This window comes from Chelonoidis abingdonii, chromosome 8 (assembly GCF_003597395.2).
Source record: "Chelonoidis abingdonii isolate Lonesome George chromosome 8, CheloAbing_2.0, whole genome shotgun sequence".
Lineage (NCBI taxonomy): Eukaryota > Metazoa > Chordata > Testudines > Testudinidae > Chelonoidis > Chelonoidis abingdonii.
The window spans coordinates 99,369,760-99,391,156 of record NC_133776.1 but is presented as its reverse complement, the minus strand read 5'-3'; the positions used below and the strand labels follow the sequence as shown (position 1 = coordinate 99,391,156).

Below are 21,397 nucleotides of genomic sequence, written 5' to 3'. Positions count from 1 at the left end.
GTGGGGAATTAAAGCAGGAAGAAGCAGCAAGTAAGGGAAATAGAGGAGAAATGACTAGAGATGGAAATGGAGTCTCCAATGAACTTGCAGAGGCTGGTTCACAACCAGACTGCAAGGTCTGTTTGCACTTGCCCTACTCTACTAGAAAGGCTGTTCTGACACAAGCTCTCTCTTGGAGGAACTGGTGGCCAGCTGGCTCCACACTGGGAGTGCCACCTGATATCTCAGGACCAACACAACTATAACAACACTGTATACAACCTATGTGTGCACTGGGTGTTTTGCTCTATCAGCACAACTGTGATCAGACTAGATGTAGAATGCAAGTCACTCAAGAATTAAATAGGGCACGCGAAGCTAGGAACTCTTTGTCCTAGAGTTTGTGAGAAAACACATGGCACTTCTCTAGAACAGCAGTTGATGGCCGCCTAGCTGTCTTCACCCTGCTCACTCTGTAGCAAGCAATTTGCCAAAATAGGTGATAGAGAGTTAAAAAGAGATTAAGCATTCCAGATAACTTCAATCCACCAGACTCAGGAAGAAGAAATTGTTCAGATCCATTAATCCTGGCATAACTACCTTATGGGACTGGTAGACTGTCAATAAATGTTGCTATAGAAAACAATACTGGAAAACGCAGTACAGCACCAGGAGAGCAAGCATAATGATCTGGGATGGTATTCAATCAAATCGCTTTGTTCCTTTAGTTATTTTACTTCTCAGGGTCTCTCTCTTTTTCCAAATTAACATACTCTCCACTTACATGTGCAAAATACATCCCAAATTATTTGCCAGTGGTATATCATTTTTGAGTGCTGACACTCATCTAAGGTTAAGCCAAGTGATTCCATTAATAATTATTGTCATCAGGTAGGTTTATGAACCCAGCAACCAATAGGGACAAAAATCTACTTTTTATTATGTATTTTATTATTGGTATAAGAAATACCAATGTAACATTCTGGCTCAACATCATGAGGCTCTGCAGGTAATTTCCTCCTTCTCTAACTAGCTTCATTCACAATGAGGTAATTGTACCGCAGCTCACATGTCCGACACCAGATCAGATGGAAGCCTCTGCCAACGAAGCACAAAAGCCGGAAGGCAGCACCATACCTTGGGACTGAAGTTAAGTATGTTAAGACTTTCATTAGAACCTCCTCTGATGCTTCATTGAAATCGGAGTTTTCAGGAAACGTGATGATCCAACCATTGTCTTTCCCTCGGCCACCTACAAGTAACAGAAAAGTGCTTGTCTGAACAGTTTGTCCAGAAACCACGCCAAGCTCTAAAAGTCCCAATTTAAAACAAAACACCCAGCTAGTCCAATAGGCACCTCATAAGTAACACCCACATCTGTAACATCTACAGACTAAAGGCAAGATCCTACCCTATCCCTTTTGAATTTTGTATATTGGAGAGGGTGTGGGGGGGTGAAGTAAAGCAGGTTCTGCCCATGCTAAGGATCTCAGACACATCCTACAGATACCAGTCAGGGTGATTTGGGGCATGGAGGATATGGGGAAACACTGCAGCGTTCATTGCTGCTCATCCTAGCCTCTGCTGCCAACTATCGGCAATCTTCATGGTTGCCAAAGACTCACCGTGCCCCCCATGCCATGAGCCTGCCCTATTGGACTCCTGCCCAGTTGCCTTGAGGATGCCCTGTGGGGATGGGGAAGAGAGAGAATCCTGGCATCTTTTCTCCTCCTATTCCATCATTGCCCATGTGCAACCCAGGGCAGAATTTTGTCATAAGGGTGTAGCCTCACTGCAATACCAACAGCGTGTTACTGACCCCTGCTGGTGAGAACAAACAGTTCGGTACTGCTACATGGAAGTGTTGGAGAGAAATCCAAATGACCCACTCCAAAAGTTCCACGTTTTCATGATCCTGAAACTGAAGAGAAAATCATACACTTTCCACAGTGTTAGGGAACCATCCTTTGGAATTCTATATAGCAGGGTGTAACAGAGGGGTCTGCCCCTGTGAAGGCCAGAGGCCAGCCAGCATTGTTCTATGCCTCCTTTATGAGCAGGTGTTTGGGCCATGTAGAGGGGATTATCGGACCCACCAGGTTAGGTGATTCCTATAAAGAGCTCAGTTGAGGTGGAGCGCTACAGGAAGCAGGCTGGTTCCTGTAGTAGGCCATAGGGCAGGATGACTCCAGGGGAGATGGCCCATAGGAGAACTGGGGAAGACCTGCCAGAAGCAAGGAGGTTCTGGCAAGAATGGCCTAGGTCAAGGGAACTAACTGTTGGATCTGTGTTGAACAGTTTATTCTGGGTTTTTTGTGAAAGATAGTTGGTGCCCCCAATAAATGAAGACCTGAGGAAAAGGACCTGATCAAAGTGTGGTGTCCATCCTTCTTGGACTGGGGAGAAAGACGAGCAGCCTACACAAGGATAGAATTTTCAAAAATTCTGCAGGAAGATCATCATTTTCTAATAAATTCTTGGGTACAATTTCCAAAAGCCCCTAAATCCCATTTTCAGAAGTGACATTGAGAGCCTAAGTCTCACTGAGAGTCAATGAGATTTGGGCTCCTAAGACACTGAGGATCTGATTTTTAAAGGTATCTATATGCCTAAAGATACAGATAGGTGCGTAGGTGCTTTTGAAAATCTCAGTGGACACCTAATTACCTTAAACAATCTGGCCTTTAGACACTTCTGAAAACTGTAGGTTTCTAAGGGTTCATCTACACAGCAATTAAACACCCGTGGCTGGCCTCGGTCAGCTGACTTGGACTCACAGGACATGGACCGTAAAATTCCTGTGTAGATATTCAGGCCCAGGCTGGAGCCCAAGCTCAGAGACCCACCGAGGGAGGAGGGTCCCAGAGCTCACGTTCAAGCCAGAGCCTGAACAGCAACTTTTAGGCCTGCAGCCCGAGCCCCGTGAGCCCGAGTAAGCTGATCCAGGCCAGCTCCAGGTCTCTTATTCCAGTGTTGACATATCCTAAAACCATTTTTGAAAATGGGACAAAAGGGGTACTATTTTTAGTGGTACCTCTCTTTAGGCAGGAACTTTCTTAGTTTTTCATCTGATCCTTCCTGAGGAAAGGACCTGGGAATTGGCCCCTAACACATTTCAGTATGATGGGCCAAATTTTACCTTGGGTTTCAAATGCACATTTCCCACATAAGAGTTAGAACTATCAAAACTATTAGATGCTGGGGGAGGGGAGAGTTAACCAGATGTATCCCTTAATCTCTGTTTTAGCATACTTGGGATGTGATGTCAAAGAAGTCAGGGAAAAAAGGGTTAATACTTGTAAACTGGCCACAAGCCTATAGAAATATATTCTATTTCAAAGCACCATACTTGTTAATACTCTAAATGTTTGAAGACTGGAATATTTTGTAGCACGGCTTGAGAAAGAAACCTAAGCTGGTCTTTCAAACTGCCACAATGTTTTATTAACAACACTTCTAGTGGCACCGGTGATGACCTAATGAATAATCTCCAGTGTATAGTGTCATTTTGCCAAACAGTGCATAGGTTCACGCAGAGAATTAAATTACTTTACACAGAGAACATGGGGAAAGTTTACAATACTCACCAGAAAGAAATGCAAACTTTTTCCTCAAATCATCACTGATGTCCTTCGCACAAATGGGAACTGTGGTTTCTAGCAACAACAAAACAACAAAATGCACCCATTACTGGAGGCTTATCACTACTCCACTAAACTAAATATTTAAAAGGTCACACCTAAACATACAATGCGCCTAGGTATATACATTTCTTAACTCCTCAAGCAGATCAAATGCCACAATACAGCCGTAACTATCAGATGTATTAATTATGTTAAAGATGACATGTCAGGGTGTGCTAATGCCTGTATTCAGCAGGACATAGGGGACATTCGGAATGTTTTTTGGTTTGTTTTTTAAATAAGCTACAGTTATAGTTCCCTCATCCGCAGCATCCCCTGGTACTTTCCAGCACAGTGGGCTGCATGTTTCTGTTGGCAGCAGCAGTGTCAGAGAATGGTATATTTGTGAAATATACAGGGCATTTTATAACGTCATGTTTCTTAATTCTGGAAAAATGAATGTACGCTCAAAGTAAATAAAACTCTGCAGTCAGCCAAGCTGTTTGCACAAAACACATTAGAAAGATTAGGGTTCTGATGCACGATGATTAGATTTCTAAAATTAAATAATAGAAAAAAACTGCTATAAGCTATCTGTTGTGTGCCATGACCCTATGGGGGCCCTTTCTGCACCTCAGCAGAATTTTATAACAGAGAGTGTGAGAGAGACAGAGAGAATGAACAAGGGTTTGTGTCTATTAGAATATTATCCCACAATGTATAATTTGTGATAGTTTAAAAATAAAAACACTCAATTTACAGTGATTGAAGGTACTGGAAACAAATATTACTATATAATGTATGTCCTTGATAGTGTAAATATGATCATTTTAAACACACCTATATGTCACTGTGGATATTTGTGGATACAGACTAACACAGCTACCCCCTGATACTTGACTATATGCCATTAAGTCTTTGCACTTTTTGACAGTTAAGCTTAACTCTCTCTTTCTCTGATAAAACTCTGATTTCAGGGATTATTCTCTTGGCTGCCTGAAGTCCAGACCCTTTGTCGCATTCCACTACCTCCTTGGCACACTGTGGTCATTTCTTACTTCAATCTCTTTTCTGGCAGCAACCATTGCTTATGGTTTTTAATCTGAGTGTTGCATACCTTGCTATTTTCACTCCCATTCACTTAAACTGTTCTGTCTGCTCTTTACAGGTCAAGCCTGGGCCCAATGACGTCAGTCGTAAAACTATTTATTTCAATCAGACCCAGATTTAACCCTATTACTGTTGCTTACTCTACAGATATGCACAATATTTTTAAATTCTGCATATTTTATTCGTCAAAATAACACAACACAATCACCTCATTTTCAGTTATTTGCTAACAAGTATTTTGAAATGATTTATCAAAATAATTGAAAATGGTGTGCTTATATTGTTATTGTATTTCTGTGCTATTTTGACAAATAAAATATGCAAAAGTTGAAAATTTTTAATTTTTTGGTGCAGAATTCCCTCAAGAGTACCAGGGTTCTGTCTGGCACAATCCGGGTGCAGGCACCTCGATAGAGAGTCTGGGTGCGGGGGAGGTGTCTAGGTGCACAGGGACTCAGTGCAGGGTTCTGGGTGCAGGAGAGCTCAGGTGAAGGTAGTTAGGGCTCAGTGGGGTGGGGGGCTCCTGATGCACGGGTGAGGCTCAGTGGGGTAGAGGTAAGGAAGGCGTAGTAGGAGGCTCCTGATTTGGGGGACTCAGTGGGGGAGTTCCAGTTGTGCGGGTGTGGGACAGGTTACTTACAGGGAGCTGCTCCCCTGTCCACCATACCCCCTTGCATCCAGACCCCCCCTACACTTAACTCCCCCACTGGGAGTTCTGGGAGTCTGTCGGGGTGGTGGTGGATGGGGTTGGAGCAGTCAGGGGACAGGAAGCAGGGTGAGTTGGGTAGGGGCTGGGGTCCTAGGGGGAAGTTAGGGTGGAGGGTCTCGGGAGGGGGTGGTCAGGGGACAAGGAGCCAGGGAGAGGGGGGTCAGTGCTAGCAAAGCCAATTCAAACAGGGCAGATGTAGCCTATTCCCAATAGTTGACAAGAAGGTGAGAGTATCAACAGAGAGTAAATTACTTTTTGTAGTGACCCTGCCACTCCCAGTCTTTAGTCAGGCCTAATTTGATGGTGTCAAGTTTGCAAATTAATTCCAGTTCTGCAGTTTCTCATTGAAGTCTGTTTTTGAAGTTTTTTGGTTGAAGAATGGCCACTTTTAAGTCTGTTATTGAGTGTCCAGGGAGATTGAAGTGCTCTCCTACTGGGTTTTGAACGTTATAATTCTTGATGTCTGATTTGTGTCCATTTATTCTTTTGCACAGAGGCTGTCCGCTTTGGACCATGTACATGGTAGAAGGGCATTGTTGCTCTGCAATCTTGTCTCCCAGGATCACTTTATATAAATGTGAGTGACTGTAAAAAGACTCTGTCCCTTTCCCAAAGAGTTTACAGTCAAAGGCCTTGATACTACAGTCAGATCACATGTGCAGGGATCAGGACCCCACTGTTTTAAGCAAGGCACATGCATATAAATGAATGCAATGTTTGCCTGCCTAATGACATCAGTAAACACAAATGCAGGACTTGTGTGTGTGTGCACTCACAGTTACAGGCTGTCTTCACTGTCAAAAAGATGCATTTTCCCATCAAGATAGCTAATTGGTTATAAAAGTCTAATGGAGACAAAGCACAGGTAATTTTTACCTCGCTGTAGCTAATTGGGGTCAACCCTATACCCCACACCTAGGGATTGCCTTTTTTGCAGTGAAGACATAGCCAAAGGACACTGTTTGAAGAATTGGCCCACAGAATAAACTACTGTGACAATAAAATAGAACGCAACAAAAGGATTTACAATAAATGCACCCTTTGTTTGCCTGCATTTAGGAATGGGGCAGAAAGGCTGATTTATTAATAGCTCTCTGAGAACACCGTTTAGCAATGGGCAGTTAACCTTCGGGTGGTAACAGAAGCACTTACTTAAAAAAAATAAAGTCTTTCCAAGCTAATGTTTAATAGGAAGGCGCTTATTTATCAGATTAGAGACAGGTTGCAGTGAGTTGCTTTATCCACTCCTTCCCACTTTGAGCTGTGCAAATTTTCTTCAGAAACTTTTTTCACTGAAAATGCATATTTGGGCAATCAAAACGTTCTGGTGAATGTGTGTCAAATTCACCAAATTGTTTTGGTCAAAAAAAGGGGAAAAAGGAATTCTGAAACTCTGAAACATTTTGCTACATGTTCTAAATTAAAGGTTCTGATTTTTTTCTTAAAAACAACTTTTCGTTTTGAATGTTACTGCCACTCAAATCAAAAAAGTTTAAAAACTTCAGAACCAAATGAAATGTTTCACATGACGCAAAACAAAAAAATGTTAAACTTCTTAGTTTTGCCAGAAAATTTAAAAATATGTATATATATTTTGGGTCAACCTGAAACTCCTCCCCCACCCCAATTCAGCCACAAACCAAAAACTGGTTATTTGCACAGTTCTATTCCCACTGACATTTAGATTGTTCTTTTCCACCAAGCACGGACGACCTCAGGGAAAATGGGAGCCTGGGCAAACTTGTATTTTGGTGACTTTGGCCCCCGTGGGCACGGTGACCCCCCGCCCCATTACCCCAGCCTCCCATGGGATCCTCAATCTGCCCCCCCCCCGACTCCTGCACTGTGTCCCCATTACCCCTAATCCCTGCACCCCCTCCTGCACCCACATGGGGAAGCTGACCTGGATGGATGGAGCACACAGTGTTGCTCCTCATTCTCCCCTCACAGTCCCCTGGGAGAGCATGGAGGAAACTTGGGTACGAGGAGTGAGCAGCATCTGTATGTCATCACTTGCCCCCACGTGTTTCTTCACCAGGAGAGGGTAGAGAGAAATCTGGGAAACCCTCCTCCCCCCCATGGCACTCCCCTGCCAGCCAGGAGCAGTTTCTAACTACGCCAGCACTGCCTCTGCACTGCCGCATGACGCCCCCTTGACCATGACGCCTCCAGGCAGTTACCTGGAATGCCCACCCCTAAGGCCGGCCCTGCCTCCCAGAGAAATATCTGTTATCTGAAAAGCACATGGTTCACCAGCAGCTGTAATGTTAGCAGGTGCCAGCCTGCCCAATCTTGTGCCTTTCCACCTGCCAGCCTCCTAAAGATCAGCTATGCTACAGGTCAGTAACTGGAGAAAAAAAATCTATTTTAAACAACAATCCCTGATAATGAAGGGTATTTAGCACTAGGGGCTTGTATTACTGTAGGGCCTTGCGGCCCCAAATGAGCTTACGACCCTGTCGCGCTAGGCACTGTACAAACACATACTAAGAGACTATCTTTGACCCAAACAGTTTCCAACCTAACTAGACGAGTCACACCAACAGTGGTAAGAGAAAGAGTTCCCTAGAGTCAGAGGTGAGACTAGAATCTGCAACTTCTGCCCCCTAGGTCAGTGCCCTACCCACTGGACCACATTGCTGATAAGTTGAAAGGCACTTTTTACCTTCAAACCATTGTGCAAACACAAACTAATCACTCTTTGAGATACAACTTAAAGACACACACACTAAAGAATGGGTGGCCTCATGGGAGGAAGGGGGCGAGGAGGAGAAGAGGGACGTGGCAAGTGGCAGGCGGGGGGGGCCTTGTGGGAATGGAGTGGAGAAGAGGAGGGTCACAGCCAGCAACAGGGACCTCCGGAGTGGGGGAGTGGAGAAGAGGAGGGACTCATCAGGCAGCGGCGGGTGGTGGGGGCCTCGGATGGGAAGAGGCAGAGGGCAGGCAGGGCCGTCACAGCCCAGGTCTCCGGCAGCAGGTGGCATCGGCTGTGCCAGTGGAGGCTTAGCCTCCCCTGGCTTATTATACCCACTGCCTATGACACTAATGATAGGGGATCTTTGTCAGAGCCAGGTTTGGAACTCAGAAGTTCCTCGCCAACACCGTGCCTTCCTCTCCAACAACAAGTCTGTTTACAGGACAAAAGCTATTCCTTGCTGTCCACAAGGGCAGCTGAACTCACTAACAGCTAGTGTAACCAATGGCTACACCAACCCTGCACGAAAGAGGGTGCCCCTCCCACCTTGACTCAGCGCAGCCAAGGACAAGCAGCAGCAGAACCACTTGTGGGAAAGTCAGAGAGATGGGGCGAAGAGCAGCTGTGAGGAAGGACAGAAGACGAGACTGGTGGAGAGAAGGGGCCTAGAGCTGAAGATTCAATGGCTGGAAGGGAGTTTGAGTTGCGACTCATGCTTTGGAGTCAGGGTTTGGGGTAGGCTCAGCGACTGACAGTGATGGAGGCCCAGATTTTCAGAAGTGACTAGCATTTCTGGGTTTCCCACTCAAGACACCTCAAATGTGCCTCACTGCCAGAGGACGGGTACTCAGCGCTTTCTGACAATCAGACTATTTTCAGGTGTCTCAACTTGGCCATCCCAAACCAGTTACTCTTGAAAATCTCGGCTGGGGGAGTGCCTGGATCAGGCAGCTAAGCGTTAGGCACTTATGGGAGTACACTCCCTTGCAGAGCCTTAAGGGTTAAGGGAAGTCAATGGCTAGACAAAAAAAATATACAAATGAGAACACCACCCTTTTGGTAAAGGTCAAAGCATAACAACTTAATGATCAGATTCCCATTGCGGCTGTCACATTGCCAGCTTTCCTCTATGACTCAGTTTGCATTCCTCACCATATTCAACTTCCTGGGCAAATACTAGGAAAAATAGAGGCCTGCACCCAATTCACCCTGCCTAAATCACACCAGGCAGACATCTGCTCTCAGATAGACTGTATCAGAGCAGGGCAGACACAAAACTGAACTTAAAAACAGTACCACCTAGCAGAATCCTTTATCCTGTCATATCTCACAGGGCTTTATACCCCAAACTGATGTTCACACCACGCAGGTATGACTTCCACTTTTAAGGTAGCATCTAAAAACTTATGGAGAACTGGAGGGTAGATAGCCTGTAATAACATTTTACTCTTCATTTTTATATACATACCCAGCTGAATATATATCAAATCACTGTGGAGCCATTGCTGCGTTCAAGTAACAGAGCTGAAAGATTCCTCTGCCAACGGGATTGTTGCTACAACACAGGGTTTCTGAGAATGTGTGAAATCAGGCGGGGGAAGGAAGGGGAACACGGCGCTGTGGGGGGGGGGCAGGGCGTGAGGGATTGAGCCTTTACTCCTCAGCGGGAGAGAGATGGAATATGAATCCGTAGTTAAGAGAACACTGCTGAATCTATTTCTGTCCTAGCTGGTTGGCTTTGTGCAGCCCAGAATATTCTGCTGAGTCCTCTTCCCTTTTAACTGTATCCCGGGCTGGATTTTAGGATTTGTACAAATTGAGGCTGTGAGAATAATGCCCATTCTTAGAAATCTTTCCTTTCAGGATGATCAAAGTCCATCTGGCCAGGTACTTACAGCAAACCACACAGTTAATAAGGAGCTAGCTTTTGAGCCTTAACTCGCTCTGTTAAATACACTGGCCCAGGGCCACCCGGAGGACTAAGGGGACCTGGGACAAAGCGGGGGAGCTGCAGGGCTTGTGCTCACTCCGTGGCGGTCTGGGTCTTCGGCAGCACTGAAGGGCTCCCCACAGCCGAAATGGCACCAAAGACCCAGACAGCTGCCGGGCCAGGCTCGCGGGGTCCCTGCGGGGCCCGGGGCAAATTGCCCCACTTGCGCCCCTGCCAGCCCTGCACAGGCTGTCTGGCTTCATTAATATCCTTTGTAAAGGGTTCCCTCTCCCTCTCCCATTGTTTTCTTTCCCTTCTGAACTTCACTGTAGCCCACATCATCTGTAAACAGCAGCTGCCCCACACACTTGCCAGGTTGACACAGTAACTCATTACACTTTTATGATATTGATCAAGTGTTCTTTGTAACAACCAAGCCAGTTCCAAATGTATTTAATTTGAAAGGAGTAGAACCGTGTCTTAGTTGAAGGCTGCTGCAACACTGTGGGAAGCTATAATAGAGAGACATTAAACCATGAAGATAACTCCTTGATCATTCCCTGTTTGAACCTGCTGAGGACGCTGTGCTCTGAAGAAGGAATATTTGTGTGGTGGTCAGAAGAGCCCGGGAAATGGGATCATTGCATCCTATTACCCCTTCTCTCAGTGTGTCAGCTTAGGCCAGCCACTTAATTAACCATGCTCTGCCTTAGTTTAGTCATTTGTAAGCCTTCTCTGCCTCAGAAGGCTCCTGTGAAGTTACTGATGTCTATAAAGTGCTTTGAGGCCATCACAGGAATGATACTTGCAAGTGCAAAATACTGTTGCTTCAAAGGCAATGAACCTGCCAAGAAAGATTACACATTTTGCCCAATGTGCAAGGCAGAAGCTCGTTATTTTAAACTTTATACTATGTAGACAATCTATGCAACGTCCTACAATGAATTGCACATGATTGAGAAAAATCTACACAGGACGTTAAAAACGCACTGGTAAATAGGAGAGCAGTTCTTTTCCTAGCCTGCAGGGAACACATGATGCAGACATGCTAACACAAGCAGGCAGCTGTTTCCACTGCCATGTACTCCAGGCTCAAACTTTGAGCCACGGTGGTACTAAACTTTGTGAAGAACACAATACACACACACCGTGCCCTGGAGGCTCAGAACACACCGACACGCACTGCCTAGATGTCAATTCTGCCTGAACCTCCATCTTCTCCCACCCCTGGCCATGCTGCTGCTTCCACCACAGCCTTATGGTTGGAATGATGACGTCCACTCTGCATCTGTATTACTAAGCTGATCACCTCACTTTTGAGGCAGCTCCCTGCGTTTAACCTCCTGCACCGTGCTTGTTTGTGCTAGATGCATGTGCAGTAGTTCAGGTACCTGCTGTGGCAGGGACCCTTGAAGAACCATATAAACAAACACAGACATGGCATATGCTTAAATGACACTCCTGTCAAACAGGTGTGAGCAGGATGTGTGACCTGATTACCACCATGCAGAAGGAGGGCAGAAAGCCGCCCATATTTTCACGGGCATCTTATTTTGAAGGCCTAAACTCTGTATTTTAATATTACATTTTTATGACTACTCCTTGGAATATGGGACCTATCTTATGTACAGTAGGGTGTACGTTAGTGACCTGAACACATGGCTGGTAGCCAGGAACTTCTGAGCCATCATCCCTGGCTCTGAGACTAACTTCCCTTGTGGCCATGAGTCAGATCACTTGTCTCCCCTGCTTCGGTTTCCTCATTTGTAAAGTGGGACAATCACAGGCCTCTCAGGGAGGTTTAGTGCTTAACACTCTATTTCTTGCACAGTGCTGTGTTATCCCCAAAAGAAGCTCGAGTTTTAAAACAGCCCAGCCTCCAGCGATCAGGCAGGCATGGACTATGCAGGTTCGTGAACATGCAAGATGATGGGCTCTGTGAGAGTTTCAATCAAAGGGAGTGTACTTAGAACAACACAGGTGTGAAATAAAATTACATTAGACTCTTCTGGGCAATTGGATACAAACAGGTTTCCTTAACCTGCCCGGACCAGTTTGTCTGTATCTGGCAAAGGACTTCAGAGCTCAAAGCTGCGGTCTGGCCGGATCTGTGCTCCAGCCTTCTGTCCATCGGGGAAACTACCTCAGCTCCTTGATTAGGCTCTCCCTTCACTCCTTAAAGGGTGTACGTTTAATCTGCATTGGCATCCAACATATACAGCATCCTTATTGTGGGGAGGCAGAAGGAACTCCATAGTTAAGGCTGCAACTGAGTTTGCATTAGGAACTCCCTAAAATCCACAGACAAATGGAACATCAACCTCCAAATCAGTAGGTGAGGTCTAGGGCGGAGAGAGAATTTTTCTACCAAGTTGGAAACATGATGGCTCATGGGAAGTTCTGTGACGCAGCAGAGGAGAGAGGCAGGGTGGCCCATGGAAGTGACCTGTGGGATGCCAGGCAGGAACGCATGGTGGGAGGAGCTTGGGGAGTCTCTCAAAGAATCATGTTTTGATTTTAGTTACACTGAATTCACTCAGAGCAACTTGGTGTCAATAGCTGTACTCTGGATTTACACCAGGGTAAGTGGGATCGAAGTCTGGCCATTGAGCTTTAAAACGCTGAGCGGCTTCGCCCCACGGAATGCACACACACATCCAACAGTGATGGATGCCCAATAAAGGCAGGGATTTTATGAAGCAGATCCCTCTCTTACCTACAGCGAGAATGGGATTATTACACAAGTTTGGCACTCAGGTGTGCAGAACACGCACACAGTTGTGGGCCTGTTTGCATGCACAAGTGGTGCTGCAGCACATTGCTGCCATATGAGAATTACTGTAATGAGCATTTGCAACAGCAGTTACCTGAGCTATACATCCACTTGCAGTAAACACGTGTATGACTAAGACACCAACAGGATGCACAGTGGCTCACCTAAACCCCAATCCTGCAGAAACACACACACCTGCTTAACTTTCCCCACACAGCTAACCCCACTGTAGCCACTGGGACTACACAGCAGAATAAATCCACACGGGATCAGGGTCCTAATGCATTAAGGAGAAGTCTCATATATCCATTAAAAAAAATGAATATGAGAATAATTATTGCTATTTAACTCAGAAGTGATCAGAAATTCAACGGCTGCTATCTTATTCCAAAGTATAGCAGCCAGTCTCTTTACCAAGCTACAGGGTAGCACAAAAGATATGGTAAAATATTGATGACATGGTCTCAGTTGCTCTGAATGCTGCAAACAATGCCTGCCTGCCTGATAGCAGATCCTGCTATAGCTGGCGCTACCTACAATTACAGTTAGCATGCTGCAGTGCCCCAGACTATATAACATCCATAACCCCTGCAAGTAACATTCGAAAGGCTTTCAGCCTCAAGACTGCAAATTCTTAATTACAGTAAGTTAAAACCAGATTTTCATTAGCAGGCAAAGATTAGCAATTAGATAAATTAGAAAAAAAGATTTTTTATATTAAAGATATACTTCATCCATGCTGGGAAAGCCAACAAGCACCATCGGCTGGTTCTGTCAAAAATACCACAGCAAACCGCCATCTGTCACATCCTAATTGAAGAGGAAGATCCATAAAATTCAGGAATCACTGACAAAAGAAAACTGGCTCACAATCTACTCTGCAACGACACAATGTGCAGGCAAATCAACCCCCAGGAAAGGTTAACACACGCCCTGCACCTTCCACTACTTTCTAATGGGCCAGGTTTTGCTCACAGTTCCCCGCCCACGCGCCCCACTGAAGTTAAAAACATGCTCACATGGCTGCACACATGTAACTGCTGAGAAAATGAGGTTTTCAAATGCCACTCAAGGGGCTTTTCACCACATGGCTCCCACTGGCTTAATTGGTGATGCCATCCTAGAGCATATAAACTGGCCTCTACCAAGTACCCCTTAATTGATGGCATTGATGGCAAGGCAGGACAGAGTTTTTACTGCACTGAGTGGGAGTCTAGTACCCACCACATCCTACCTCTCCCACCATGGCTGCCTACCCAAACAGAAGCCATTATTACCCACACCCACCAGCTGGGAGAGAGTCACTGCTCAACTAGTTGCCCTCCTCTCTGCCTCTCATGTTAGCCTCCAGCAATTAGGAGAGAGCTACTGTCAAGACAATGAGACTCAAACCAGGCCCATTACCAAAGAGGACCTGCTCACCACCCAACCAGCCACCTCCAGCCAAAAGAGAAGAAGATGGCCTGCTGTCCTCACTGCTGGCCATAGGACAACCTGTCTGCCACCCTTGCAAGGTAGGGAACCACACAGCGGCACAGCAGAGTAACAAGGTGGATCAAGGGCCGCAGGGCCGGGAGGTGTGGGGGAGAGCGTGGTACACAGGGAATGTGTCTCCGCCTGAGGTGGATGTTTACTGATGGAGCCTCTTACTGAAACGTTAGCAACACCTCACCGGTCATCAGCTTTCCATGTGGTGCTGAGTCCTGTGGGGCTCTGGGAGTCAGACAGGGTCTGCAGAGCAGTAGCGGCTGAGCACTGGGTGCTCACTAGGACTTAGGTTCTCCAACAAATGCAAATATACCAGCAGCAAAATGGCCTCAGTAAAGCATGCTGGCTTCCCATGCAGACCCAGCCTTAGGATGGCAGTGGCCAGTCCATCATTCTGAGGTGGTCCAGTCGCAGTCAATAAGGCCACCCCGATTACCCGATTAACACAGAAACACCCTGCAGGACACACAGCAGCAGTGCGGGGACTGAAGAGGGCAGAATTCCTTACGTTTGCTGCGGAAAGGTACTCCTTGCAGTGTGTGCCTCCAAGTGGCACGCGCAGAGGGAGAGCTCTGGAGAGTCCCCTGTTGGCTATATGCCCTTGAGGCCATGAAGTAGCACCAGCTCAACCAGCTGCCTTGCCATCAGAGCAATAGCAATGGCATTATGCAGGCACATTGTGCGGGGGGAAAGACCTCCCTGGCTCCATTGCAAATGCACCTTCATGAGACACAGCAGCAGACTGCACCTTCACCTACGAATACTTCATCCACCAGCTGTTCATCCTAGCTCCCATGCCCTGATGTCTAGGTCACCGAGACATCTGGGGAACAGACAGCACATCATTTTCACACAGATGGAGAGCCATGCCATGGTTTCACGTATAAGGGCACCAACCTCTGTAAGATGCAGTGCCTGAAGTAAATGGTAACTTCTAATAATACTTTGCACTCTTACAGCCTTCCATCCATGGATAGCAAGGCACACTCATGAATAAGCCTCAAACAGCCCTGTGAGAAAGGAAAGCATTATCCCCTCTTTACAGAGTGGGAAACTGAGGCAGAGAAATTAAGTGATTTCTCCAGGTCACCCAGCACCGGTCTAACACTTGACATTTTTGTTGTGTTTTCACAGCTGTTAACTAACCTGGCTGCAAATTCTAGTGTAGACACGACATGAACATTTGTTCCTGGACACAAATAATTCTCGCTAGTCATTCCCTGGTTGCAACCTGGGGTTCAGTAGAACTGACGACAAGCTTCTGTGCCCTGTCGAGGCTAGAATTTATACTTGTGTTAGTTAACATGAGAGAAAGCAGAAGTAAGAATTCAAGCGTAAACACTGGAAGACTTCCAGTGGGTGAGTCATGCACTGATTCCTAGACCGCTTCTGGTAGAGCAACATTCAACACGCTGATCTACGTGTGTCTAACCAGACTCTCTCTCTGTCTACACCCACCCTAATGCCAGCTGAGAATTGGGAAAGTTAAAAGCCAATTCAGCTCAGGTATGGATTTATGTTTAAAAAAGAAATGCAATAAAAGTTTCTCAACTTTCACAGTGCGCATTCATACTCATCCCACAGTAAACAGTGTGGACATTAAAAAAAAAACTTGTACTGAGTTTTTGCATTAAGCTTAAATCAATGTCTGAGTTTCAGGCAGCTTTTAACTTTCCTCAATTTCCAACTTCAGCCAGTCTGTGCTTAGGACAGACCCAGGAGTGAGACTAAAGAGTTTTCCCAAGCAGCATAGAGCTGTATTTTCCAAACAGGCATTGGGGAATATGCTTAGCATCTGGCCTCACGATGCATCATTATAGCCAAAGTATCAGCTTCCAAAGCAAATCAAATTCACCACAAGGTAATTTAAAAGAGGGCTGCAGAGCCAAGGAAGAGCAAAACAAACATCAATAACTTTTCACATCATCTTGCAAATCTTTCTTCCTCTAGGCCAAATTCCAGCTTTGCATATGTACAGGTAACAAACTCAGTGGGAGATGCAGATGCAAAGCAGAGGGTAGACTTTAAGCGTAAATCCTGGGGCCTAATTCGCTTGCAAACAGCAGCAGCAGCGTGGAAGCCTATGGAGTGATGAATTCCCCACCCCTAGCCCACGTACCTTGTAATAATGGGAAACTCAATTCTGCAGCAAGGCCCCCAGTTTCTGGGGTAATGTGGAAATTCCACAGCAGATTAGGATAAATTCAGAAGCAGAGGTTTTTATTGAATTAAAAACGAAAATGAGGAATACCATCACCCCCTGCTGTGCAGTAGCAGATATCAGGACATCTTAGGTTGGTTTCCTGCTGACGAAGGAACTAGAAACATGGCATCTGGGTATATTCTGGTACCACTTGTTTATTTTACATCATGTAGCCCTTGAACAGAAGTAGTGACATACACCCCACGGCCAATCAGTTTTTCAGGAATCTCTGCCAAAACACCAATGTCTGGTTTGCATAAAGCAACTCTGCCTCTAGTTAGAGAGGTTAAGGTAGAAGGAAACTTCCTTGATTCTTGCCACAGCTCTCCCGAACAATTATATCTCACACACAAAAATGCAAGCATTTCTTCAGAGACTGAACACTGCTTACACACTAAGAAAAGGTACTTGGAAGACTGCGTAGCAGAGCACTCCTACTATGACAATAGAGTCTGTGCAGGGTTTTCATACTGGACTGACTTTCTTCCTGCAATTCCTAAAAAGCTGCAAGGTATTGAAAACTTAACTGACTATCTACAACATTACAGAAATTGTCAGGGAAGAATTTGGAGGTTTGGGCAATTAAATAGGTGACTCTTGAAAAGGTGTGGGAGACAATTTAGGACAATTTTGAAATAATTAGCAGTGTCGACATTTGTCATCTTGCAGTTTCTGAGTTAACTCGCTGAAACACATGAGAGTCCACCACCTTCTGCATTGTTTCAGGCTGTCTGCAGACTTGGGCAGAAAATGCTACATCAGCTTACACTTCCTGTGTTGTTCTGGGCTTTCTTCTGAACTGCAAGTGCCAGAAACAATTGTATTTTTAAAAAAGGAAGGGGCACTGGAACTCAATTCTGTGTCAAACTCTGGAGCTGGGGAATCATGTATTCTTAAAGCCCTGGTTAAAAATGCGGCATTAGTCTGTTACTCTGACTCAAGAAGCAAACACAGCAGAAAAAGTAGAGGCAACGTTTTCCCATGAGAAACAATGGAAACTCCCTGTTTCAGAGCATCATGCAGATTAGAGGCAAAGGTAGACTCTGACAATACTTAAGTCAATTACCCTCCCCCACTCCACTTTATATTTCAGATTACCTCCCTCTCACACAGCCCTGTTGTCATTTCACTTTTCTTATGGTAAATGACAGATAAATCATGAAATTGCAGGTATAGAGACTGTGCTCTATGCTAACAGAATGCATCCTACGTACTGTTTAAGATTCCTGCACAACTATTTCTCTGGTGGTCCTCGCTGGGGCTGCAGCTGAGTGATAATATTACTCATTTTCTGGAGGTCATTACATAGTAAGCTTGTAGTCTAACAGCTCTCAAACAGGATCTCCTATAACCATGGTGGCTATAAACATGTTGCACCGTAAAAAGACCAAAAGGGCATTTATACGTGAGTGTGCGTGTGTGTGTGTGTGTATATGCATGCAATGTTGCCAACCGTCATGATTTTATCACAACTCTCATGATATTGGATGTTTCCTCGAAGCCTCAGCACTTACAGTCAAACAATTATGTGAGAATCTCAGTTTTCATTTTTTTTAAAAAGTTCCTAGCCCTTGTGGTTGGGGAAAAGTGCTTAAAATGTATCCCCTGGCCAGGCTAATAAACTCAGAAATTATGGGGTGGGGAAGAATCCCACATTTATTATCTTTTTAGAAATCTCATTATTTGGACTGGAGGCTGACATGATTGTTATAACACGGAGAGCAGGCAATACTGCCCACGCACAGCCCAAAGCATGGTCCCAGTCCAGCAATTAGACCCACACAATTTCCTCCTTGCTCCTGTGTGGAGTCCCACTGACTTTCCACAAGCAGGTGTAAAGGGCCATCTGCACAGAGCAGAAGGCAGGATTGGGACCGGAGAGCTATCTGTCCAGTTTCCCCAGGATTCATTTACAAAGCACGGAGAACTTATGCATCACATCTACATTTGTGCGCTTATACTCACGCTGCCTCTCTAAAGCCCAGTCTTGCTCCGGCTTCAAGAAAATAGGAGTTTTGTCATTGACTCAACAGGAACAGGATGGACTCTACAGAACTGTTTTGTTTTCATTGCACATTCACACAAACAGAATCCTTTCCTTGCTCATGCAAGTGTTCCTTTGCAGCACCAACCACTTTTACTACAAACCTAATCATCTGTACCTAAGTTCTCCAATAAAAAAATCCAGCATCATAAATTCAGCTACGCTATGCAAAGGAGCCGAGAGCATCAGAATTAGATGGTTAGATCTTTGTGTTAGAGTGTCGTCTTCTGTGCCAGGCATGGCTCCAAGCACAGCAATGGCCCTTAAGAAATAATGAATAACATGTGCCTTCAGTTCTGGGACTGGGTGTGCTCTGTGTCACTGATGGGGAAAGCAGTGCCAATAGGCACGGACCCTTTCCCATGGGGGTATCCATTAAAGGATTCTGCTGAAAAGAAATATCTCCCCCTTAAACAAACCCTTGGAAGGTTTATCAGCAGATTATAGAATCACAAAAGGGCTGGAAGGGACCTCAGTAAACCATCTAGTCCAGTCCTCTGCACTCAGTGCAGGACTCTGAAGTAACTAGATCGTGGGCTGTTAAAGGGAGCTCTGTTAAGGCACAAGGGCAGCCCATGGCCTAAAGTTACGGGTCAAGTCACATCAGCTTTCCGTCAGTGTAGCATGTCCACATTAAGGGTTTGCACCAATGTAATATCATCGATGTAGTCAGACCAGTATATTCTTGAATGGAGACCAGGCCTAAGTGATTCAGGAAGGGCAACAAACAACGTTCACAATTTTATACATATCTGCTGCTTTTTTAAAATACCGTAAATAGATCAATCAAGCGTTGATCACGCTCAGCTGCCATTCAACCTACCCATCAATAACTGGCTGACCTGGAACAATTCTGAGGGTTTGGTGCAGCAATTTGTAAAATGCTGATGGCCCCTATTGCTTGACTATGCCAAACATGCAAATGACTCGGAGCCTGCATAATTAATGTGAGGTTCAACATGGCACGTCACCGCCACTCACGGAGGTTCCAATACAAGTCATAACTTTCTGACCATCACACATTCTACTAGCAAATCAACTGCAGCCGGATTCATACACCCGAAGCCCAACAGAAGGCCCACCAGAGGCATAAGGCTGAGCACTGCAAGTACTAACAAGAGGCAGTACTGCAGCAATACTAGCCAATGGAAGCCCGGCTTCCCATCACACGCTTTTGATTATTAACAGGAACCCGAATACTTTGTATTCCTTTTTGACAGCGTTCCCGCAACAAGAGTGTGTGTGTCAGGCACAACGGGACGCAGCGATCACTTTAAAAATAAGACACCCTTCTACATGCAGAGTGCAATCCATCAAAGCAAGTGTTATTCAGTGCCTTAAGCAACAACCATTCAGCACTTACAATGAAACCTACTACAGACTTCTAACAAGAATTTACTTCCGTGATCTGTCTGCCTAGTATTTAGGCCCCCATTTTGTAAACAGCTACATGTGTTTGACATTATGCATGTGAATAAAGTTAAGCACATACATAAGTGTATTCAGGATCCTGGCTTTGGAGTACCAGGGCCCAGCTATTCCGCCCTCTCCCCCAACTTGTACAGTTCCAAATGTTCTGTCAGCAATGATATCGGACACCTGTATCTGAAGTGTCATCTCCATAGATCCACCGGGTGCAAGGAACATGGTATTTGGAAGGCATAAGAATGCAATACATTTATTTGTCAGCAACTTGAAGATGCAGAAGTTTGTCCCTTCCGCTGGGTAAAAAAATCAGTTAAAATCAATCTTTACGATGCATGTTTGAAGGCAGGCTGTAAATTAGGCAGAAAAAAATGCTGCTGGATAGGAGAACTAGGTGAGGGAGAAAAAACAGGCTGGGTCAAAGAGACTATGGGCTGCAGGTGGAGTTGGGTTTTCAGGATGAAGATGGTTATTTCTGGCCCTCTTTACAAAATATTTTTTGAAAAAAACACACCACTTTTTCCTTGGAGTTTAACAATCTCTCTCCTCCCCCTCCCCCCGATGTTTTCACAACTCCGGTCTCCACGCTCCCCTGCCCCCGGGGAAGGTCAGGCTCTCCCAGTGCCAACACCCCAACCAACAACAAAAGCACTCCCCATGGCTGGTGTTAAAGCTCCTGCCAGGGCTTGCCTTGGACCACTTCAATCTCTGGGTGTAAGGAGCAAAGAATCCACCCAGCAGCAGCCGGACACCCCCTGGAACTTTCTCCAGCCGCGGCTTTGCCAGGCAGGACCCCAGCCTACCCCGCACGGGGCTGGCGGGCAGGGAAGAGGAGCCGGCTCCTCGGGGGACGGAGGAGAAGCAGGGGTCCCCGGCGGGTGCGCCAAGCCGCCTGCGCACGTAGAGAGAGCTGGGGAAGGGGAGCCGGGCACTTACCGGCGACGCTGGACTGGAGGCGGGCGGCGGCTTGCAGCAGGCAGTAATAACGCTCCATTTCCACCTCCGAGATCCGGGTGCGCTCCGGCGCCGGGTGCGCCAGGGCCATGCCCGAGGCCGGGGGCTCCGGGGCGGGGCTCGCCAGGGCCAAGCTTTGCGGGGAGGGGGATGTGGGTGACTTGGTCCCGCTCTCCCTGCTAGCGCCGGGCTGGGCGCCCCATGCTCCCCCCAGCCGGGAACAAGCCGGGCTCGTCCCCGAGAGTCGTTCCCCGGCTGTTGCGTCCCCGGCTCAGCCTGGCCCCTCGCCTCCGCAGCGGGCAGCGCCAGCCCCGGGCCGAGCCGCTCCTCCTGCGCTCCGGGCAGCTTGGCCTGCAAGCCCAGCACTGCGGAGCCGCCGGCTGCCCTGCTAGCCAGGCAGGGCCGCTCCCTCCAGCCCGAGCGCGCGGGACTTGGGCTGCGGGCGGCTCGGGAACACCTCGCCC

General features: G+C 46.4%; 1 protein-coding gene across 1 annotated transcript in view; it reads right to left on the bottom strand.

The window, feature by feature from the left end:
• The window catches only part of MCF2 (MCF.2 cell line derived transforming sequence), a 99,313-nt gene extending 78,289 nt beyond the window's left edge, over nucleotides 1-21,024 (bottom strand). Inside the window, exons 1-3 of the mRNA XM_032773203.2 lie at nucleotides 20,916-21,024; nucleotides 3,567-3,635; nucleotides 1,117-1,231 (exon numbers count right to left, since the gene is read on the bottom strand). Of these exons, the coding sequence (XP_032629094.2) occupies nucleotides 1,117-1,231; nucleotides 3,567-3,635; nucleotides 20,916-21,024 (293 nt within the window). The remainder of the gene's footprint in view (nucleotides 1-1,116; nucleotides 1,232-3,566; nucleotides 3,636-20,915) is intronic.
• Between the last annotated feature and the right edge of the window lie 373 nt (nucleotides 21,025-21,397).